The sequence below is a fragment of the Kockovaella imperatae genome (genome assembly GCF_002102565.1).
Source record: "Kockovaella imperatae strain NRRL Y-17943 chromosome Unknown BD324scaffold_7, whole genome shotgun sequence".
Lineage (NCBI taxonomy): Eukaryota > Fungi > Basidiomycota > Tremellomycetes > Tremellales > Cuniculitremaceae > Kockovaella > Kockovaella imperatae.
The window spans coordinates 506,189-525,123 of record NW_019028947.1 but is presented as its reverse complement, the minus strand read 5'-3'; the positions used below and the strand labels follow the sequence as shown (position 1 = coordinate 525,123).

The 18,935-nt window shown below is 51.4% G+C and overlaps 7 protein-coding genes across 7 annotated transcripts; 2 read left to right on the top strand and 5 right to left on the bottom strand.

Moving 5' to 3' along the window:
* Window positions 1-92: 92 nt before the first annotated feature.
* On the bottom strand, window positions 93-8,430 carry BD324DRAFT_580195 (NUC071 domain-domain-containing protein; the record flags this gene model as incomplete). The annotated part of the gene is made up of 17 exons (XM_022013427.1): window positions 93-1,019; window positions 1,081-1,139; window positions 1,190-1,318; window positions 1,570-2,823; window positions 2,879-2,956; window positions 3,000-3,048; window positions 3,094-3,294; window positions 3,373-3,900; window positions 4,029-4,438; window positions 4,533-4,827; window positions 4,874-5,182; window positions 5,232-5,508; window positions 5,553-5,917; window positions 6,093-6,141; window positions 6,239-6,544; window positions 6,591-8,227; window positions 8,293-8,430. 17 exons carry the CDS (start codon window positions 8,428-8,430, stop codon window positions 93-95), a joined length of 7,011 nt encoding a protein of 2,336 aa, XP_021870865.1.
* A 376-nt stretch (window positions 8,431-8,806) lies between these two features.
* BD324DRAFT_651277 (survival protein sure-like phosphatase/nucleotidase) lies at window positions 8,807-10,219 on the top strand (the record flags this gene model as incomplete). The annotated part of the gene is made up of 7 exons (XM_022018305.1): window positions 8,807-8,854; window positions 8,918-9,033; window positions 9,082-9,140; window positions 9,184-9,269; window positions 9,315-9,393; window positions 9,443-9,830; window positions 9,886-10,219. 7 exons carry the CDS (start codon window positions 8,807-8,809, stop codon window positions 10,217-10,219), a joined length of 1,110 nt encoding a protein of 369 aa, XP_021870864.1.
* Window positions 10,220-10,259: 40 nt separating this feature from the next.
* BD324DRAFT_580079 (actin family) lies at window positions 10,260-11,838 on the bottom strand (the record flags this gene model as incomplete). Its single annotated transcript, XM_022013426.1, has 11 exons — window positions 10,260-10,322; window positions 10,362-10,415; window positions 10,455-10,540; window positions 10,580-10,754; window positions 10,796-10,985; window positions 11,042-11,164; window positions 11,211-11,335; window positions 11,381-11,579; window positions 11,622-11,686; window positions 11,734-11,764; window positions 11,816-11,838. The coding sequence occupies 11 exons, from the start codon at window positions 11,836-11,838 to the stop codon at window positions 10,260-10,262; spliced, it is 1,134 nt and encodes a 377-aa protein (XP_021870863.1).
* Window positions 11,839-12,280: 442 nt separating this feature from the next.
* BD324DRAFT_627183 (hypothetical protein) lies at window positions 12,281-14,147 on the bottom strand. Its single transcript, XM_022015971.1, has 4 exons — window positions 13,346-14,147; window positions 13,232-13,296; window positions 13,042-13,183; window positions 12,281-13,003 (listed from the first exon to the last, which is right to left on the bottom strand). Exons 1-4 carry the CDS (start codon window positions 13,836-13,838, stop codon window positions 12,573-12,575), a joined length of 1,131 nt encoding a protein of 376 aa, XP_021870862.1. The 5' UTR covers window positions 13,839-14,147; the 3' UTR covers window positions 12,281-12,572.
* On the bottom strand, window positions 13,466-14,558 carry BD324DRAFT_468488 (hypothetical protein). The gene is made up of 2 exons (XM_022012871.1): window positions 14,221-14,558; window positions 13,466-14,169 (listed from the first exon to the last, which is right to left on the bottom strand). Exons 1-2 carry the CDS (start codon window positions 14,495-14,497, stop codon window positions 13,835-13,837), a joined length of 612 nt encoding a protein of 203 aa, XP_021870861.1. The 5' UTR covers window positions 14,498-14,558; the 3' UTR covers window positions 13,466-13,834.
* On the top strand, window positions 14,472-15,365 carry BD324DRAFT_468189 (hypothetical protein). The gene is made up of 3 exons (XM_022012869.1): window positions 14,472-14,855; window positions 14,905-14,947; window positions 15,086-15,365. Exons 1-3 carry the CDS (start codon window positions 14,572-14,574, stop codon window positions 15,140-15,142), a joined length of 384 nt encoding a protein of 127 aa, XP_021870860.1. The 5' UTR covers window positions 14,472-14,571; the 3' UTR covers window positions 15,143-15,365.
* A 102-nt stretch (window positions 15,366-15,467) lies between these two features.
* On the bottom strand, window positions 15,468-17,184 carry BD324DRAFT_467741 (hypothetical protein). Its single transcript, XM_022012868.1, has 3 exons — window positions 16,107-17,184; window positions 15,862-16,053; window positions 15,468-15,812 (listed from the first exon to the last, which is right to left on the bottom strand). Exons 1-3 carry the CDS (start codon window positions 16,786-16,788, stop codon window positions 15,559-15,561), a joined length of 1,128 nt encoding a protein of 375 aa, XP_021870859.1. The 5' UTR covers window positions 16,789-17,184; the 3' UTR covers window positions 15,468-15,558.
* Window positions 17,185-18,935: the final 1,751 nt, after the last annotated feature.

Here is an 18,935-nt window from a genome sequence, read left to right as displayed (position 1 = left end):
TTGTTCTCGTTTTATGGTACAACGAATCCAGTCTCAGTCTTTCTCGAAATGTTTTATACACAATTGGCCCTCGCCACTCCTTCGTTCACCGTCTACTCCAGACTGTTCTCGACGTCCGCCGCATCATCGCCTTCCATTGCCGCAAAGTTGAGGAAAGCGTTGGGACGATGCACAGCGCTCCAGAAGGCCTCGGGCTTGTCAAGGGTCATGTTGTATGCCACCTTTTCGGTCCAGCTCTGAGTGAGGCCAATACCGTAGTTCCACACTCCACCTTCAGGGACCAGGGTCATACCCAAGATCCTGTCGGATAGCAGCAATTGAACTCTATTGGCCATAGAGGGGTTGAAACCGGCGTGCGCACCGGTGACGTCTTGATTCTTGCGACCCCACTCGAATCCGGCGACAGTAATCTCCCAAGCATTGAGCGAGACTGACCCAGGAGTAAAGGCACAGGTGATACAAATGGAGTTTGGACCCCACTCTGGATGCGCAGCCATGATCTTGGCTTGAGTCGTGACGTCGGCCGGCGCAAGATGGTTCAATTCCTGAGTTTGTGTTTTGATCCATCCCAAAGGCTCCATGTCCTTAAGCAAAAAGTCGTGCTTGGGGAGAGCGACGGGAAGATCCACCGAGTTGTTTGTACCTCGCTGGGGAACCCATGCCAACGCCTTGATCTCCTTGACCTGCGGGTTGTCGGGAGGCGAAGATCCGTACAGGTAGGCGACGACCTGCGTTCGAAGATCCGCGCTAACGATAAAGGTCTTCAGAATGTTCTTGGGGACGACGTAGGTGTAGCTCGCAGCATCGTCCTTGACATCATCGTTTCCGACGAAGAGGTGGTTGATTCGAAGTGGCAAATTCGTGGCACTAATAGCGCGGACTCGCCAGTCGGATTTACTGGCAAAGGTCTGCTGCTCGTATTGGGTGGTAGTCACCACATTGATCTCGTCTCCGTGGATGTTGGTAGTCTTTGTTTGCAATGCAGTAACTTGCGATGCGGCTTCGTTGGCCTTCTCGAGCTGGAATTCACTTGTGTCAGCGATGTTTAAGATCGGGAAGCTGGTCTCCGCATGGACTCACTTCTGCTGCTTGCTGTCTTTGAACGCTTGGAGCACTGATCTCCATTCCAAGAATGATGTCTACAGACCCATCAGCAAGAGCTAGACGAAAGCCTGGAGGCAGTTCTCACCTCGAATTTCACTCGCGGTCAAAGACGCGACGTTGACACTGTTTCGTTTCCCAAAGTCCGCCAAAATGAGATCTTTCAAGGCAACTTCCACTGCCATCCATTGAGAGTCTTCCAAGGTCGGCCAAATGTCTGTAGGACTGTCAGCGGGCATGCACACGAATAATCGCAGGGTCAAAGGCATGAAATGGGAAAGAGCAGTGGCGCAGAGGCTAAGGCAAAGCAGAACCAATTTTTGGGCAGTGCCGGAGCCCGCACTAGCGTAGGTCTTGGATGCTGTGAAGCATCCCGGGACCCGTTGATGCACGGCAGCTACACGCCCTGCTCACGGATGCTTGTAGGAGGGGGCAATTCAAGACAGGGTACAGAGACCGAGAACTCACGATACGACTCCGTAATTGTATTCCGATCGGGTCGAAGAATGATCTTCGCCTTCTCCGAATTAACATGTAGAGCTCGAAGTAGCAGGATGAGTCGGGAGAAGGCCGTGTAGCTTGAGATGCTCTGAAGCCAATCATCATAGAGCGAGAACAACACAAGTTGTGGCTGCGTGGCCCGCAGGATGAGATCACCGAACTTTTCGATCTTGAGAGCCGCTTGGAAGGGCATCTGCAACTCTGAACCTTTGATGACGATATTTGGGAAATCCAACAAGTGTACCTCCAAGGGATCGAGCATACCCTTTCGCGTGACGATGACTTGCTTCGGCTGCTCTTCTACAGGGAGAGATCGGATAAGAGCGGCGACCTCTTCGGCAGTCTTCCACTTGGCAAGCTGTCCGAGACGCTTCTGACCTGCCCAGACGGAGGTGTGAATGATCTTCAAGAACAACTGTCCTGTTCGAGGGTTGAAGATGAAGATGGCACCATTGATAGGCTTCGTGGTCAGGTTACCCTCCATAGTCTTATGGATCGTCACTCGATAGACCTGCGAGTCGTCGACGAAGAAGATGACCTGGTTCGAGAAAAGTTCCGAGTAGTTGCTCGAATTGAGGTATGGCTCAGTCGGCTCGGAAGAGTACAGCTGGAGACCTTTTCGAATTCGTTCTCGAAGGACATACAGAGCTGGGTTGGCCTTCATGATCTTGGCCATCGCCTGCTGCAAAAGTGGCTTGAATCCAGGAGCCCAGACACCATACCCAGAGTACAAGTTATACGCGAGATCGATGGCGATCAAGACACCTGTGGGCGAGGGGTAAATCGATTGACTGTCTGAGCTGTAATCGAGGTACTTGGCTCGAGCGTATCGCTCAATGTCGTGCGAGTCAAAGTCTCCCCATCGAAGCTGAATGTCGAGCCAGTACTTGTTGCTAGTACCCTCGAGCACATCCTTATTGTCGGTAATGAGCGATGGTCGACTGGTTTGCCATTTGTAGGAAGAGAACAAGAGAATGTCTGAGGAACTGCTGTTCATCTTGTAACTCTTTCGAGGGTGAATGGTTTCCTTTTGCACTGTTTCAATCGCCAGGGACTCCAACTCCTGGTCGAAGATCTGACACAAATCCATGACAACACTCTCGTGAATCTTCTGCCACAAATGGGCACGGAAGATCTGAATGAGGGAGATCTTGAGCGTGGGGATCTTGCCGTGCATGAAGCAACCAGTCAAATCCAGCTGGACTTGGAAACCGACATAGACTGAAAGAAAACGTCAGCTGAAAGTGATACATCCACTGCACGGTCTCAATCATACCGTTGGCACGATTGATGGTCGGACTCCACCACATGGTGAATCTTCGGTTAGGGATCTGAGACAGACCGGATCGTTGGGCTGTGATCGAAGTCAGGTCATGGAACAATGTGGCACTGCCTACCGTTTGTCAATTTCTTGTATTTCATGGACTCCTCGAAGCCAGAGGATTTCTAAGTTTCATTAGCGTTGCCTCTGAGCGCTACGGCGCCACGCACTTCCCAGAAAAGGCCCTCCCAACTCGGGAATGCTGTAGCCGCGAACAAGCTGTGTTCAAGAATTCCTTCGACTCCACCAAGAGCAGCGATAACATCGACTCGGTACGAATTCAAATTCCAAAGTTTGCCATCGTGCCTGTTGTTGGTCCACATGAATGGCATAGCCCTGAGCCGATGGAACTGTTGGAAGTACTGTCGGACCTGCAATGGGGGGTCAGAGAGGGTTCATAGTCACCATCTTCGACTCAGAGAGGCTCGAAGACACAGTTTCCGACTTACACGCCATCCCTTGTCATAAGCTAGAGTGTGTCGATCCTTCTGGAACAGAGTGTTGATTCTGGGAATACCTCTGTCCCATGAATCTTCCAGATCTTCCAAGGTTAGTCGCCTGTTGGATGCGGTGGCTTCTTTACGCTTCATGGCATATTCGGACCAGACACGGGCCGAATCCAAAAATTCTGCTTCCCACGGAACCAAATATCGGTAAAGGTTCGGGATAAGTTGATCCTCCTCATGGGTCATACCAGATCGGAAATGGGTGATGCCACCGCTGTCTGTCTGCTTGGACCACCTGAGATCGGACTGAGGGATGAGGACGAAGCCCATAGACAGCATTCCGAGACCTCCCAACTCCTTTGGCGAATAAAACACGCACGGAGGGAAACGCGAGGGCATTTTTGAATTGAGACCGATCTTGACTCGGGTTTGCACCTTGTTCTCAGCCTTGACCAGGGCGTCGAGCAACTCGGGAGTGGAGATGACTGCTTCTCGGTAGTACGTCATGAGACCAATGAGGGTGGTGTTCCACTGTGACAGAGTCAGCAAATTGCTCAAAATAATTAAATGATCGGTTTTGAAGACGTCTTTAGTCTCCCACGGGCTCCAGAAGGTGCCCTGGGACCCAGATATCGAGGAGAGCAGTCGCAGCGACCTACTTTATTGATGATCTTGGCATACGTAGCGGAGCCCGATGACATCAGGACCTGCCTGATACGGTTGTTGAAGTCCTGAATACCCTCCTCGCTGACTCGGAGGAAGGCCTGGGCATTTCGGCTCTTAGTCGATTCTTGAACCAAGTTCCAAACGCCGTCCTTGAGCGAATAAGCCTCTCCGTTCTGCGTCCGGACACGGGGCAGGATGCGGACCTCGAAGCCGCACATGGAGAAGAGGAGTTGCGGATTGTCCTTGGAATACACAGAGACGAATGACTCGTCCCATTCGATGGTCGTGAGGGAACGAGGAAGCGAATTTTTGACATTCCAGAACACAGCTCTCCCCAGGTTGACATCGTGCTTGACCAAGCGCATCCTGCAGTCTCGAGGCCAGCATCGTCGAGTGTTGTAGCCTAAAGTTCGGCATCGTCAGTTATACAGCATTGTTGAAGGAAGGTAAGTGGGGCGAAGTTGGGGGGGGGATGCGGTCAAAATGTTAGCACTTACCAATGACGTTCTCATTATTAGGGTCAGGCTGCACCGACAAGTATCGTTGAATGAGATCTCTTGCTTCGTCGGCGGTAAATCTGAAAAGGATGTGCAATTTATCGACATAACGCGAATAGAATCTGATTGGGTGACGAGTCTCAGTTGCTTGGTCTCGGTATTGTAAGAAACCGTTGGGCATCGCTGCCGGTCCGGCGATCTCGGAGGCTCGCTGAAGACCAAGGATGAGGAGATCGAGAACCAATCCATAGTACTGGAAGACGAAACTTGAGAATTGGAGACCTCGTATCATACCCTGCGGAAAGGATCAGTAGAGCGCAAAACATATAGCTCGAACTTACATAGACGTTGATGTGAGACATGTCCTTGAAAGTCAACGCCGTGTTGTTCTTAGATGTCATGTAGTCACTCAAATTGGCGTCACAGACCAGACGAAGGAGACGGTTGAGCAGAGTCAGGTCAATTTTCTCGTAGACACGCGAGAGGGTAGTCTCCATCATGACAACGCATTCCCCGTTTTCAGTATCCCAAATGTCCGTGAGATTCGAGGTGGCCTGACACCATTTGTAGACCAGGAGAGGAGGGGGTTCATTATCGCTCGGCTTGATCCAGTTGGGGAAGAGGTGTCTTTTATCCGCTTCGTAGTGAAGCTGTTGGGAGAAAATCAGCGATCGACTGTTTGAGGGCAAGACTACTCACGTATTGATCCAGATACGCGTCGGTGATCTTCTCGACTGGCTCGATGTCGTAGCAAGGAGTAATCTTAGAGTAGGTGTCAAAGAACTCGATACCAGCCTCCTTGAATGCTCTCTGGGTCAACAACAATCGCTTGATACGCGAGAGACATTCGTGAGGGTTATCATAAGCTTGTTCGACAAGCGCCAGTTCTTCTCGTTGAGACTGATTGAGTCGTCCTTGAACAGAATACGCCTCCTTCAGCTTCTCAAGAGCGAGGACCAGCAACTTGGTGTCATGCCTGCCGTTGATCAGTGAAGCTCGAGAGCGAAAAAAAAAACTCACTTGTAGGAGAGGGGTGGGAACGGGATTGGGGCAAATTTACGCGACTCGAGCCAATGAACAGTCGAGGTGTAAATAGCCACAGCGGTTTCAGAGGAGACATACGGACCATCCTTGAGGTATCCGTTTTGTCGCTCTTGTTCGGCCTTGCTCCACAGTCGAGTGAGTCGACCAAGGTTCTTACGGACGACAGCCTTGTCAACCGTTGCTCCTCGCCTGATACGCTCCCGATTGTAGTGAGCGACGGAGGTATAGAAGTCGGACTTGGATTTGACGTAACGAAGGATGATGTTCTCAATGGCGGCCGGCATTCCAGGGACCTTCCAGGGAATGTTCGCTTTCCAACATCGCCATGCCTCGGATAGATGCTGAACGGCAGCGTAAGCATATCTTCTTGAATCAGATAACACGAGACGGATGAGGGTGGCACAAGAGCTGCCACTCGGAGTCGGAGAAGATCATGGCGGCATTGCCACATCCCTCCGAGTTCTGCCTCCCTCAACGCCCTACGGCAAGCCAGGGATATATGAAGAGCCCACTCACTTGCAAGATTGTTTTCGCCTTATTTCCTCGCAAATTCTCAGGCATCATACTGTAAGAATATTAGCGATCCACCACGAAGGTGCAGATACGGCAGGACGGGAGGATAGGGAAGGGAGTAGAAAAAGATAGACTTGGCATCCACTCACTCTAAGATGTCGTGCATGACTTGCGCACGCAATTCCAAGTCGTAATGACTTTCAACACGCTGCTTGGTGACCGTGCTGGCGGTTCCCTTGGAGTTTCGTCCTTCAAATTGTCTAGCCAGCAAGTTCCCAAGCCATCTTTCCAGGAGAGGCACGATACCACGCATGAAGAATAGCCAGACTCGCCATCCTGGTGCCCAGAATCCGACACCTGCTCCCTTGCCCACTGGACCCGTGTTGAAGCGGGAATAGATGAGATGCTTCAAGTCTTTGCACATTCGAATTTGCTTCATGAGCTTGTACTTGTATCTAGACGCAGATCAGCCTCATGTCGTATCGGTCGAACTTGACATACCTGTACATTCCCGTGAGCTGTCCGATGTGCGCGAACATGTATTGAAGACCATCAGCGAGCTGGAAGGCGTCGATGTTGCCCAACCGGAACTGAACATGGGCGTCCACGATCAACTTGGTGAGTCGGAGGATCTCTCTGCAAAGATGGAACGCGTTTCCAAACCTGGACTTCTTCCTCTCTTTGGTGGTAAGCGTTTTGATTGGTTTCAGGTTGAGATTGTAGTCCAGATGAAGATAATTGAGATTCTTTCGGTGTATCAGAAGGTTGAGCATATTGTAGCCCTGTCGACAGAGCTGCAAGCCGACTTCGACCCAGTCCAGTGTTGTCGACTGGAAGAACTTGGTGTTTTTGAGAGAACGGAACAGATTTCTTTTCGCCATGGCTTTCGGCTTTCGTTTGTGAAGTTCGTTCAAGACGTAAATCTTGAGAAGCTTCTGGTACGACACTCGAATCTTCACGGCTTGGTCTGGCGGGCAATGCTCCAAATAGTAATTCTTCACCAATGGAACATCCTGAGCTCGTCTCATCCTCCCACTGCGTCTGTTATAAGGGTAACCTGCCCAGTATAAAGCGATGGCATCCGCGGTGTTTTCGTTTTCCAACCCTCGCGACTTCATAAAAGGCTCAATCTCATCGGGGAGCTCGAAGGCATCGTCATCATCCTCATCCTTGCCGTGACCAAATACCTCATCCTCGTGTGAGACCAAAGAGGTATGGGCCTCCTGCACGACACGTTGAGAGATTGGGTTGATCAATGGGTCGAAGTAGAACGCCGGGAGATCGGGATCGTCCGTTTTGATGTAGACATTCTTTGGCTCATGGTATGCTCCGATGTGCACGGATCTGGGCAGCGAGTTGTACAAGTGCGGGAATGCAACTTTGTATTCTGACCTGATCATTCCTCGAATAATGACCTTATTGATGTCGTTGAATTCGTTCCAATCCTCATCGAAGGCTTCCGCATCCCTGTAAAGCGGCTCAAATTTGGGACCTCCGGGCAGAGCAATGTTCAACGCTTTGGCTGTGAAGAAGCTTTTCTTGTCAAAAAGGTATGAGGCATTGTTGTCCGAGTAATCTGACAGCAATTGTCGACCGATACGGTACAGGTTGGACATTTGTGGCAGTGTCAACTGGAAGAATCGGTAGCTGGATCCATTGACCTGTGGCGTGTCTACCAAAGGTTTTGGGTCGTAGAACCAGTCAATGATGGCAGCGTCATCCTCCTCGTCGAGCTCCAATTGAATGGCCTCAAGGGGTTCCACGTCCAACACATTGTCTCCATAGTCCATAGGTGGTTCTTCGTCGTCAAATGGCGGGAACCTCATTCGCTTGAAATGTCGCCTATCACGCTTCTCCCTTCGCATAGCTAGCCACATTGACGCCCATTGAGCATGATAAACGGGCTCGATGACCTTTGGTACTTCGTTCACAAAGGTAATGGCTCCAGAGATATGATACAGGACAGGAACTTCTCTGACCTGTTCCCAAGGGTATGGAATGTTCTCCAGCAGCTTCATCACTGCATGGGGCACGTATTTCAGTGCTCCAAGGTGAACACGTTTGTCGTTCCTAAACTTTCGGTTCGACATGTCTCCATGATCCTTGATGATCTTTCGAATATGCTCAGGAGGCAATTCCTGATGAGATCGTGATCGATCAGCAAAACACGCCACAACTGTGCTTCACGTCAAATGCCACTCACTGCCTTGCCAAAGTCTACTCCGCCTCCTCCACCCCGCCTTCTCTTCTCGTTGAATCTCTTCTTCTGAGTCGTTCTCCATTTCCTCGCCTTCTTCTCGATCTCAGCAGGGGCTAGCTGACCGAAAAAATTTCCGTCCATCCTAGCATCGTCTCCACCACTTCCTCCGTTAGGAAGACTTTGACCTGATGGGCCTGCACTCGGCCCCGAAAATCCAGGTGGTGCACCTCCAAATCCTGGAGGATACGACATCCTGAGAGTGTCTCTAGTGAGCCTTTTTGACACTAAAAGAGACTCGAAGCAGTGGCGATGGCGAAGACGAGGACCGTGATGGCCACCGGCGATATACCACCAAATTCTTCAGTGTGGCACTTGCCGAAAAAGGTCGGGCTCTGAACTAAGCACGTGACATGTCGGTTCAGTCCGATATGTGAGTTACGTAAGATTCGGCTCGAACTCCGATCTTCGTTCGTGACTGACATTCAGCATCGTTGCATTTGGTTGATCCAACGGCACCATGCCAAAATTGCCGGTATACGGCCAGAGGCCATGTGTCCTGCTCACTGTATGTCACAGTCTCATACAATAAAGCAGCCTTAATGTCGCTCATAGCTCATTGTTGCCCTAGAATGATGATGGTCCACCGTGTACTTCTTCGCCCAACATCTATGGATTCTGTAGACTGCTGCAGGAGCGCCTGGGCTGGGATGTGAGAGTGGTCATTCCAGATTGCCAGAAGTCATGGTAGGCTGCCTATCGTCTGTCCCTCGATGCTGGGCTAAGCGGCTGCAGGGTCGGCAAGGCGTATGCCATCAGCGAGATCATTTCAGTATCTTACTTCTACCCCTTAGGTAGAGTTTCCAAAGCTTGCCGTATCGCTGAGCCATGGTACAGCACCCGATGGACTGAATGGTGAGATCTGTACCCAGTCTCGGCCCCTGAGAGACGGTGAGAGTATGGAGTGGGTTCTACTTTCAGGGGTGAGCAGAGAGTTGCTACAAATCTCATTGATGATTCATTTGCAGACCCCTGCAACATGCGCGAATATCGCATTGCATAATCTTTACCCAGGGGAGATAGATTTGGTGATTTCGGGCCCTAACCGTCAGTTGCAACACAGTTCTGACTGCAAGTAGCCATTGACTGTGCGCAGACGGTCGCAATTGCTCGACAGCTTTCGCCCTGTCCTCCGGTACCCTTGGTGCAGCTCTAGCCGCTGCACTGTCTATACCCATCCCTGGTCCCTCTACTTCTTCAATATCACTGCACGAGCACCACATTCCTGCGATTGCCTTGTCCTACGGCGTTGTCGAGCGGCCCGTACCTGATATCACTACTCGGCTCGCTCACGAAGTTTCCCTCGAGGTCATTGAACGCTTGTGGGAGAATTGGGGACACGAAGATCAAGGCGAGAAGTTGGTTCAAGTGTACAGTATCAATGTACCACTTGTCGAGTCGCAACTGCAAAAAGACAAGCGCAGAATATGTTGGACGAGCATGCGCCGGAATGCGTACGGCCAGCTCTTCAAGTCGACACAGCTGTGAGTCGTGGCAGAGGTAGTGGGGTTCCAGAAGAGCATGTCTGAAACCTTGCAGAGAACCCTCTCTCAACTGGTGGAAGCAAAAGAAGCTTTCGGATGGCTCTGCGGCATCCACCACATCGTCGGCTGGTCCTGGAGCTTTACCGTCAGATCCTGCGACCCCAGTCGATACAGGTCAGACTCCTGAGCAGACAAAATTCCACTTTGCCCCAGCCATGGCGCCTCTTTTAACGCCCTCGCGTGACAATCTTCCATTCGGAACAGATGCTTGGGCGTTTGCAGAAGGTTTCATCGGTGTGACTCCATTACGGGCAGAATTTGCAGGATTGACAGATGTGTCCAGTATTGGTGGCCCAGATTCTTACGCCGGAAAGGAGTGGTCGGCATAGGGTCATTATTACATGCATCATAGGGTGACAGAGTGGGTCGTTAGAATGCTTTTTTGTGTATGATATCGGGATCCTCCTTGTATTCGTCGGCACTGACCCACATCTGCGAGGCGTTAGCTTGAGATGGGCTATAGTGGCGAACCTTTTTGAAGGTGCTCAGTCCAGCGAGGATGGACCCTCCTATCCAAGTAGAGTACTGTTTCCAGTTAGTCTCAGTAGATTGGATCGCGCTCACCTTTCGCTCGGGCGGGGCGTAGATCTTCAGCTTGACATCTTTTAATGCCAGCTTTTTCACTTCGCTCAGTAGACGATCGCCGAAGCCTGGCGCGCAATGAATTTCACCTCGCAGTGTTCGCTCACCTGTACAGAGCGTTGAGCCACCGGACATCACAATGTTGCTAAATAGGCTCTTGCGTAAATCCATATCAGTCCGGTTGATGGAATCCACGATGACCTGGTGCACTCCCGGATACTCCTGCCCTATCAGTTCTGGGTTGAAGAGAATTTCCGGTGCTAAGAATCGTTCTGTACCGAGCTGGAACGAGTCAGCATTATCCATGTCTTCCCAGGACCCACCTGTATGACCTTCCCGTCCGGCAGTCTGAACTCCTCCCACGCGCCACTGTGATCTTTTTCCTCTTTCGCCGGGTTGAGTGCCAGATAACAAGTCTTCTCCTTGATCGTCCGCACGACCTCTTTCTCGGCTGAAGTCTGGAGATAGTAGCCCGCTTTTCGTAATAACAACTGGAGGTGATCAGTCACGTCTCTGGGATAAGTTGACGTTAGTTGGTATCCAACGCGAACAAGAGTTCTTTGACGTACCTCCCAGCAAGATCGATTCTCTGTATGGCATGTGGCATGGAGAAGCCTTCAAAGACAGGCACCGCATGTGTCACTCCGTCTCCAGAGTCGAGCACGATTCCCGTAGTCCTCCCAGATGAGTACCTTGACAATGTATCAGTTTTATTGATTTGACGACTGCCGGACCTACAGACTGAGTACGGCCTGGACACTGGTGAAGAAAGCAGGTACGTTGAACGTTTCGAAGAATATCTGAGCGGCGACATCACGGTTCTGTCTCGGGTTGAGAGGAGCCTCAGTCAAGAGTACAGGATGCTGAGAGTAGGGTGAGTTCCGGTGCATCCGCCATACTCAACATACCTCCTCGCTCAAAGCCTTCAGACCCTCCGCGTAGACCCAGCCCCATATTCTCTCCATATCGTCCCAGTCCGTAACCACGCCGTGCTCCATTGGGTACATGATCTTCAACAAACCCCTCAAATCCTGTGCCTTCTTTCCAATGAACAGATTATCCTCTATTGCTCCCGCCATCACTCGAAGGTGCTTGGGTCGTCCGACACTGAGGGACGGCATAAGCTGCCATTTGACCTAGCCGACTCACAATGACGGAATGTAGCATGATGGCTGCTCCTGACCCGCGAAGCCCGCTTTGATCGTTCCGGATCCCTATTGGTATGAGCGAGTGAACCAATTAACCCTGCACTGAAGCTCACATTGTCAATAACGACTGGCTGATTTGTCAATCTGAGCGTCCTGTCAGCGCTGACCTCAGGCATCAACTTCAGACAGACATACACATCATCAAACTCTGTCGCCATGATGGGCACCTGGCCCTCCAGTCTCGAGTTCGAAAGTCAAATACAAATGGGACATGAGCTCCTGGACGGGATCGAGTGCTTCGCGACGCGGCGCGGAATCAAAAACTGTCGAAGCGGCAACATGCATCATCATCTCGACCTGACCGAAGTTGTCATGCGAGTCGGTCACGGTCGATCTAGTCAGGCGCGTCCCACTCACCGCGCATAGTCAGCGCATCCCAAAATTTAGTATGAGCCACCAGGCTCTCGGTATGCCTTACCATACCTACCAATCTTGTCTTTGTACATCACATGAACATATGCACAGATAACTGGATCGAATTTGTACATACTTGACCTTATCGCCCAGAGCGAAGGCAATTCGCCTTGACAGTAGAGCAACTGACCGAGCTGTCAGGAGATAACAGGCAAGATCGTGATCCCGTTAAGAACCTCGCGATGATCGTGTCGACCTGCTCAATAGCGAGGACGCTTGAAATCACGGTCGTAATCACCTCCTCCTCCTCCACCACCACCACCACCACCTCCTCCTCCAATTCCCGGTCGACCACCAGCAGATTGACCTTGGAATCCTTGGTAGCCACCTTGAGGAGGTCCACCACCTCCATAGCCCCCTCCAGGCGGTCCAGAGAACCCATTGCCTTGTTGTGGTCCACCGTAAGAGTTCTGCCCTCCAGGTGGTCCACTGAGCTCTATCAGCGACGGTAGATATTCAAGCTCGGAGGATGGCGCGCTCACTCAAAACGTCCCCCGCCCCCATTGTAGCCTCCGCGATCACCGCCGAAGCCTCCGCGATCACCACTGAAACCTCCTCGACCTCCAAAACCACCGCGATCACCACCAAAGCCTCCTCTTCCGCCTCCAAATCCTCCGCGATCGCCACCTCCTCTAAACGAGCCCCCTCGACCTCCAAACGATCCTCCTCTGCCACCTCCTCCACGGAAGCCCCCTCCATGACCTGACAAGGCTCCGCCTCTGAAACCTCCGAAAACTTTGCGTCCGAACCCTGTCTGAGTGTTGGCCGCCGGCTCGACTGGCTTCGGTCTGCCACCTAGACCTCCATCGAGCTTTCTTGGCTTCCAGCCTTTAACTGTACGACCACGCTCAACGTCTACCAGTATCCGCTTGTGATGGATCGGAATACCCTCTGCATCTTTGTACGCAGCTGCAAATATCTCAGCGTTGCCTCGAGGGATTGCTCACCCTTCATATCTCGTTCCCGTTCAAAGACAATGAAAGCATAGTTGCGGCTCTTCTTCTTGCGATCTCGAACTATGCGGATTCTTTCAATCGCGCCGTATATCTCGAATTCCTTCTGCAGATCCTCCTCAGTCGCTTTCCGAGACTAGTCAATGTCAGCAAGGCCATTTGATGAGCAAAGGGCCGCATTCACCAGTCGAGCTATGAATAGCGTTTTGTAAGGATCTCCGTTGATATTCGAATCCTCCTGAGGATTATCTGGCCCCTAGTGTCAGCCGTCTCGTACAAGCTCACACACCGTACTTACAGCTCTTCTCCAGATCCTTTTTGTACTGCTCTTTCCGCTTCGCCCGCAGCTCTCGCCTCATTTTCACAGCCTCCTGCCCAACTATACCGGCTTCCGCTATCTTGTCCTTCTTCTTTTTGGGCTGTACTTTCCCCTTGGCCTTGCCTTTGCCTTTGCCGTCCATTTCCTCAGCGCCATGCACACCGTTCTCTGCTCCATCGACTTCCATTCCATCAGCGTCGGGCTCCGTTTTGTCATTTCTCCTCCGTTTCCTCGAGCTTTCCTCTTCCGAATTCAACGCCGTCCTTTCTGATTTGGTCTCCGGACGATCTTTAAATCCTTCTTGGTATTCTGCCTCCTCGGCTTCATCTCTCAACTTTTTGACGAGTGTTGCACAGCCCGTGAGCGGCTTCTTTCTACGAGCAGAGTCGCTCCTGGTCAATGGTTTGAGGTAAGGAGGTGGTGGCCGAGGAGCGAACAGTCGGAGGAGATTGGGCGGAAGGAGCGCTGTCATGATGTATGGATCTCAGTCGACAGAATGATCTGTCGAGCGGTCCTGACAGGCTTGTCGTTGTCCTCGTTCGACGTGGAGGTTGGGCTGTACGTCGAAGCGTGCAATGCTTGAACTTCCAAGCCAGACCGACCACTGCCAACCGAGTCTATCGCCGCGGAAAATTCCTCGCCCGAGGCCAATGTGGCACTCGTGCATGAGGCACTTTTCGCGGTCTCGATTGAGCATTCCACCAGGTCATGTCGAGTCATCGTACCACCATTTGGAGGCTCAGCAATGACCATCAACATCTGGATATTGCTCATTGCGGGTAACTCTCTGATTTGGCCGCGGTCTGCGTTGTAAACATCATATATTGACACACCGTATTTACTTTCACACTCACTCGTCAGCTGACCTCGGGAGGCTGTCACTGAGCGACCCGCGGAGAATGCAAGTATAAACAACGATACCCGAGCCTGCAGACGCAGAGCACAAAGGTCAACCTTGTTGTGGAAGTGGAAGCGCCAGCTGTTTGTAGATGCTCGTGACACATCACTTGATATGGTTCCCATTGCACATACTAAGGGACCTCCTGCGCCGCCAATGGCAGTCTCGCAGAGGAAGCCATATCGGCAGTCAGAACCTGCCAATATACTTAGCTTGAAACAAATCATTAACATGCCTCTCAAATGACAACAAGCCAAGTACAAGCGGGATACTGACAGAGACGGGACCTCTCTCGAAAGACTACTTAATGCTCACTCGCTCTTCTCTCTCTTCCCACCAGCTCTTCCGCTTGTTCACTGCTGTGCCACCCACCTTGTTCACCTACATTCTGACATTGATTGTCTTTTTTTTTTTGGTGTTGTCTCTTATCTCTCGACTTCATAACTCTTTCTCCCCGATGCGATCTTCCTTCTGTCTTGCTCTGCTAGTCAGCGCTTCTATCGTCCTGGCTGCGCCGGTCCCCGACAACTCTGGAAACGCCTACACGGGCGTCGGAGGGCAAGCCTCTGGCGGAGACGTCTTCGCGCCCCAGTCGTGAGTTCTGCTCTGTGACAATTCTGTATCTGACTCTCCTTGGTAGCGGGTTATTGAATCTTGACGCCCTCAACTTCGGTTCCGGAAACGCAGGGGATGGAGGCAGTGCCAATTCTGGTAACGCGTTTGGAGGTAATTCTTGCGGGACCGGCAGTGCAAACAACAACGGCAACGCCTACACTGGTTCGTTACGAGCTTATGTTCGCCATTGACTGACTCTTCCCCAGGCAATGGTGGCACTGCCAACGGAGGCTCCGTCTTCGCGCCCCAATCCGGTCTGCTGAATCTGAAAGCTCTCAACTTTGGATTCGGAAATGCTGGCAATGGCGGAAGCGCCAACTCTGGCTCAGCTGTCGGGGGCTCATCAGGCTGCTAGACTGCATTTCACCATCGCGTCGACGGCGCCGTTTTGTTGGACATTTTCATCTACAATCTCGTTCACTTCAGACTTGGATGCTTTGATGCATGCACTATTTGGTTTCACATGGAACACGACTAGTCGTCAACTATGAATATAAACAACAACAAGGTATGGTACAGCAAATGCTGACGGTAGTTTGTAAAGCAGTACAACGATGCTTTGATGCTTGGTGAATGACATCGCGGGTAGCAAAATCGAAGAACAAGAAGAAGTCTTCACTCCAAATGTTCGAAGTGCGTGTGGTTTTTTGGGTGTGGTGCGACCGTGCGCCGAAATGTCCTATGGGCTGTAGGAAGGCGGGACTCGAGAATGATGCCTATTCCTCAACCAATCCGCAGCGTCGTTTTTGTGAAGACCCGCGGGGATCCAGTCACCGAGGTATTTGACGTTTGGGACGTGGTATGGGTCCGACCAGTTGCTGCTGGACTTTTCCCGTGGCATACGGATCAAATCTTTAAGCCTGTCGGGGAGCTCGAAGTTCTCGAGTTCGGCCTTGGAGGCTTTGGGTCCTTTGTCTTGGATCTTGTTCAAGACTATGGAGTTCTATCAGGACAACGTTCAAACGCGTAAGGTCAGACTTACCAAGTTCCGGGGTACGCGATACATTTTTCGAGTCATTTTTCAAAGTCTGGGTGTGGGACGAAATAGATTTGCGGTCGTAATGTTGACCAGTGGCAAGGGATACGATGATTCCAATGACTTGGTTTCGGCCTAGATGATTACCGAAAATCTTGAACTTGGCTCGCTCGCCAGCAAGAGGCAGCATCAATTGGGCTGAGTGGCAAAGTTTTAGTATTGTTCAAGAACGCGTCATTTTGAGTACTTACCCAATTCGTAGGCTTCTCTGGCTCCAGGGACATCCCAGACTCTCCCATTATCGGTCGAGGTGGAGGCAGAGCCTGAGTTTGACCTCACAGGCGTGGTGCGGGCCCTTTTAGTCGACGAGTCGGTAGAATCGGTGGACTCAACGGACAATTTTCGTTTGGTCGACTTGACAATGGGAGCAGGCGCAGAGGTCACAGGTTGGGTCGATGAGATCAATGCGAGCAAGTCGAGGCCTGACATTGCCGCCTGATTTTCCTCGTACACCTTCTTCGCCATTTCTAATGTGGGGCGAGGTTTGTCAATTTGACCCTCATTGGCTGGGTCGGGCGAGTTCGACGCGGTGGTCGAGATTGACGTGGGCGTGAGGGGATGTTCACGCCTCACCTTTTGGCCCTTGACGGGCGGTGGAGCCGTTGGCACAGAGGTAAAGTGTCCATTTTTAAATCGGAGGTGGATTTTTGTAGACATTTCGTCCGATGGATTGAGAAGGGTGTTGAGGGCTAATGGATGCTGCGGACGAGGGCAGTAGAGATGAAGGACGTTGTATGGATCGAAAGATGGAACAGGCGCTAGAGGCAGTGGAATCATCGGTTTATATCTTCCCTCGTCGCCGTAGGCAGAGTGCATGAATGGGAGCGACCCCATGACATGGCGATGGCTTGCCATGCTGGTCAGAACCGACATGGCACACGAAGATTGGGACGCAAAGATAGGTCGGAGTTACAATTTGCCTGCTTGCTCCTCCCGAAGGAGCAATTTTACGTACAGACCAGTCTGTTTTCGATGACGAAAGTTGTCCAGCTGAGGTCGAGCAGAGTCAAGTGAGCGCGCCAACGGTCGAAGATGAATGGGATTCCTGATCGTCAGGTGATGGATACCCCGAACGAAAAGGAGAGGGAAAAATCGGTAACTCCCGCTAATGTGCCGTAAACGTGATTTTCTTAAAGACCCGGCGGCAAGCTGATGACGGTGAATCAGGAATGGAGTTCAGTCTGACAGCGAGCAGGATGTTGGTTGGCGGTGGAGAAAATGTCCAGCGTAGATCGATAGAAAGGACCAAAGTGAGATCGATGTTGATGGTGATGAGTAAAAGTACCAGTGAGGTGAAAGAAGAAGGATGGTATGAATTCGATGAAGTATGTATCTACTACATCCAGCCAGTGATGGGTGAGGTAGTTCCACCCTCTCTCTCTCTCTCTCTCTCTCTTTTCAGCCCCTCTGCGGAATGGAGGCGTCAATGATCGAAGAGGAGAAAGAGGAGAAGATTGAGGGGTTGGTGGTGTTGGTGGTGGTGGCAGGGTTGACCAAGGGAAAAAAGAGGGAAGTGACAGAGGTGCGAGGCCCGAGGGAGAAGAGGTCACTAAGGAGTATGCAGACCAGCGCTATTCTTGACAGAGTATTTATTTTTTTTTGGATCAAACAGAAGGACACTCGAAAAAGTGGAATGCGAATATATATATCTTGAGGAGTGACGAAATGGAACAAGAGACGTCCGAAGCAATGATGATAGTATTGGATGAAGGCGGCAAGCGAATAGAAGAAAGGGATGGAACAGAAGAGACGAAGAAGGTATGCATGAATCAATTTCCCATTCTTCGTCTTGACCAATATATGATTCCTGGCTCCGGTTTGAATGACAAGACCCGGTCATGGTACGAATGTCTCAAAACGATCAGATCCCGTACAGAAACGTCTGTCCTTCCTCCATATGTTCCACGAGTCAAAACAACGGCCGAAAGGGAAAAAGACCTGATGATCTATCCCATCCTAAGAAAAAGCGACTCATCTAGCGCCTCACCCTCTTCTTGTTGCGCCCGTTTGGTGCCTTGCCTGGCCCGTCCGACGACGATGCGCTGGTTGCCGCACGTCATGATGTCAAATTTCTACAAAGTGTGATCACTACGCCACCCCTATTCCTCCCGATTGCACATATTTTTAGAGCATCAGGGAGCCGGCCCAGAGGAGTGGAATGGACGCCTCTTTGTTGTCTCGCTCAGCGTGCGCGCTGGACATGAGCAATGTCAGAGGTAAGCATGTTTGGGGGGGGGGGAGAGGAGGGAAGGCAGGAGCGAAAAAAAGCATCTCGAGGAATGCCAGGCATCAGACCGACGCTGTCTCGGACCAAGGAACCAAACAAGCACGGAATCAAAGGCAGGAAATAGATACGGGGAGGTAGGTGATCAGCGCAAGAGGGGAAGAATGAGGGATTTACAGCGGCCACCAACGGCCAAATCCAATTCATTCGGAAAACACGTCTCCGGGCTATGCAAAAAGCGGGACGCAACCATCTACCAATTTTCCGGTCCGTCTCTTGTCTGTCACAGATGGTCTCTCCAATCTATCCGAATCGGACCACGACGAACTTGGGAGGATGGATCCAAGCCCTCTTGGTCTCCGGCGTTTGCTTTTCGATGCCATCATGCTTAGAGCGACGCCTCTAAGATCGAGTCTAAGAGTGAGATTTTGAACAACCGCCAATTGCTCGATTGGGATCAGGTTTACCCACGGAGTACGCATCTTTGACCGCGACGGTACCAAACGTATTCAAGGCGGTTCAGGCTATTCAGTCAGGCGCGAGGGTCAGAGGGAGTTTCGGCGGCAATAGTCTATCCTTAAATACCTTGTGCTGCGGGAAAGGGCAACGTGTGGAATGTGGAGTCGACATGGGTGTTCCATGCATTGGTCACAAATCCCCCACCATGCGTATAGGCGTCGACTAGACATCGCCTTCGGGCGTCATGGCAGAACGGTCACGGAAGGCGTCCTTGTTGCCACCATCTCGCTTTCTACAATCGATGACCCACATCGAGTCTTCCGGAAAAGCACGCCAG

Bases quoted from the DNA above. Each gene is read 5' to 3' on its own strand.
- BD324DRAFT_627183 (XM_022015971.1), bottom strand. From the start codon at position 13,838: ATGACAGCGCTCCTTCCGCCCAATCTCCTCCGACTGTTCGCTCCTCGG. The intron at 13,184-13,231 runs GTGAATGCGGCC...GACATTGACTAG, and splicing joins CGCTATTCATAGCTCGACTG to TCTCGGAAAGCGACTGAGGA. The intron at 13,004-13,041 runs GTGAGCAATCCC...AGATATTTGCAG, and splicing joins ACGGGAACGAGATATGAAGG to CTGCGTACAAAGATGCAGAG.
- BD324DRAFT_468488 (XM_022012871.1), bottom strand. From the start codon at position 14,497: ATGTTAATGATTTGTTTCAAGCTAAGTATATTGGCAGGTTCTGACTGC. The intron at 14,170-14,220 runs GTGAGTGTGAAA...TTTACAACGCAG, and splicing joins CTCCCGAGGTCAGCTGACGA to ACCGCGGCCAAATCAGAGAG.
- BD324DRAFT_468189 (XM_022012869.1), top strand. From the start codon at position 14,572: ATGCTCACTCGCTCTTCTCTCTCTTCCCACCAGCTCTTCCGCTTGTTC. The intron at 14,856-14,904 runs GTCGTGAGTTCT...TCTCCTTGGTAG, and splicing joins GGAGACGTCTTCGCGCCCCA to CGGGTTATTGAATCTTGACG. The intron at 14,948-15,085 runs GCAGGGGATGGA...ACTCTTCCCCAG, and splicing joins TCAACTTCGGTTCCGGAAAC to GCAATGGTGGCACTGCCAAC.
- BD324DRAFT_467741 (XM_022012868.1), bottom strand. From the start codon at position 16,788: ATGTCGGTTCTGACCAGCATGGCAAGCCATCGCCATGTCATGGGGTCG. The intron at 16,054-16,106 runs GTAAGTACTCAA...TTTGCCACTCAG, and splicing joins CAGAGAAGCCTACGAATTGG to CCCAATTGATGCTGCCTCTT. The intron at 15,813-15,861 runs GTAAGTCTGACC...AGAACTCCATAG, and splicing joins ATCGCGTACCCCGGAACTTG to TCTTGAACAAGATCCAAGAC.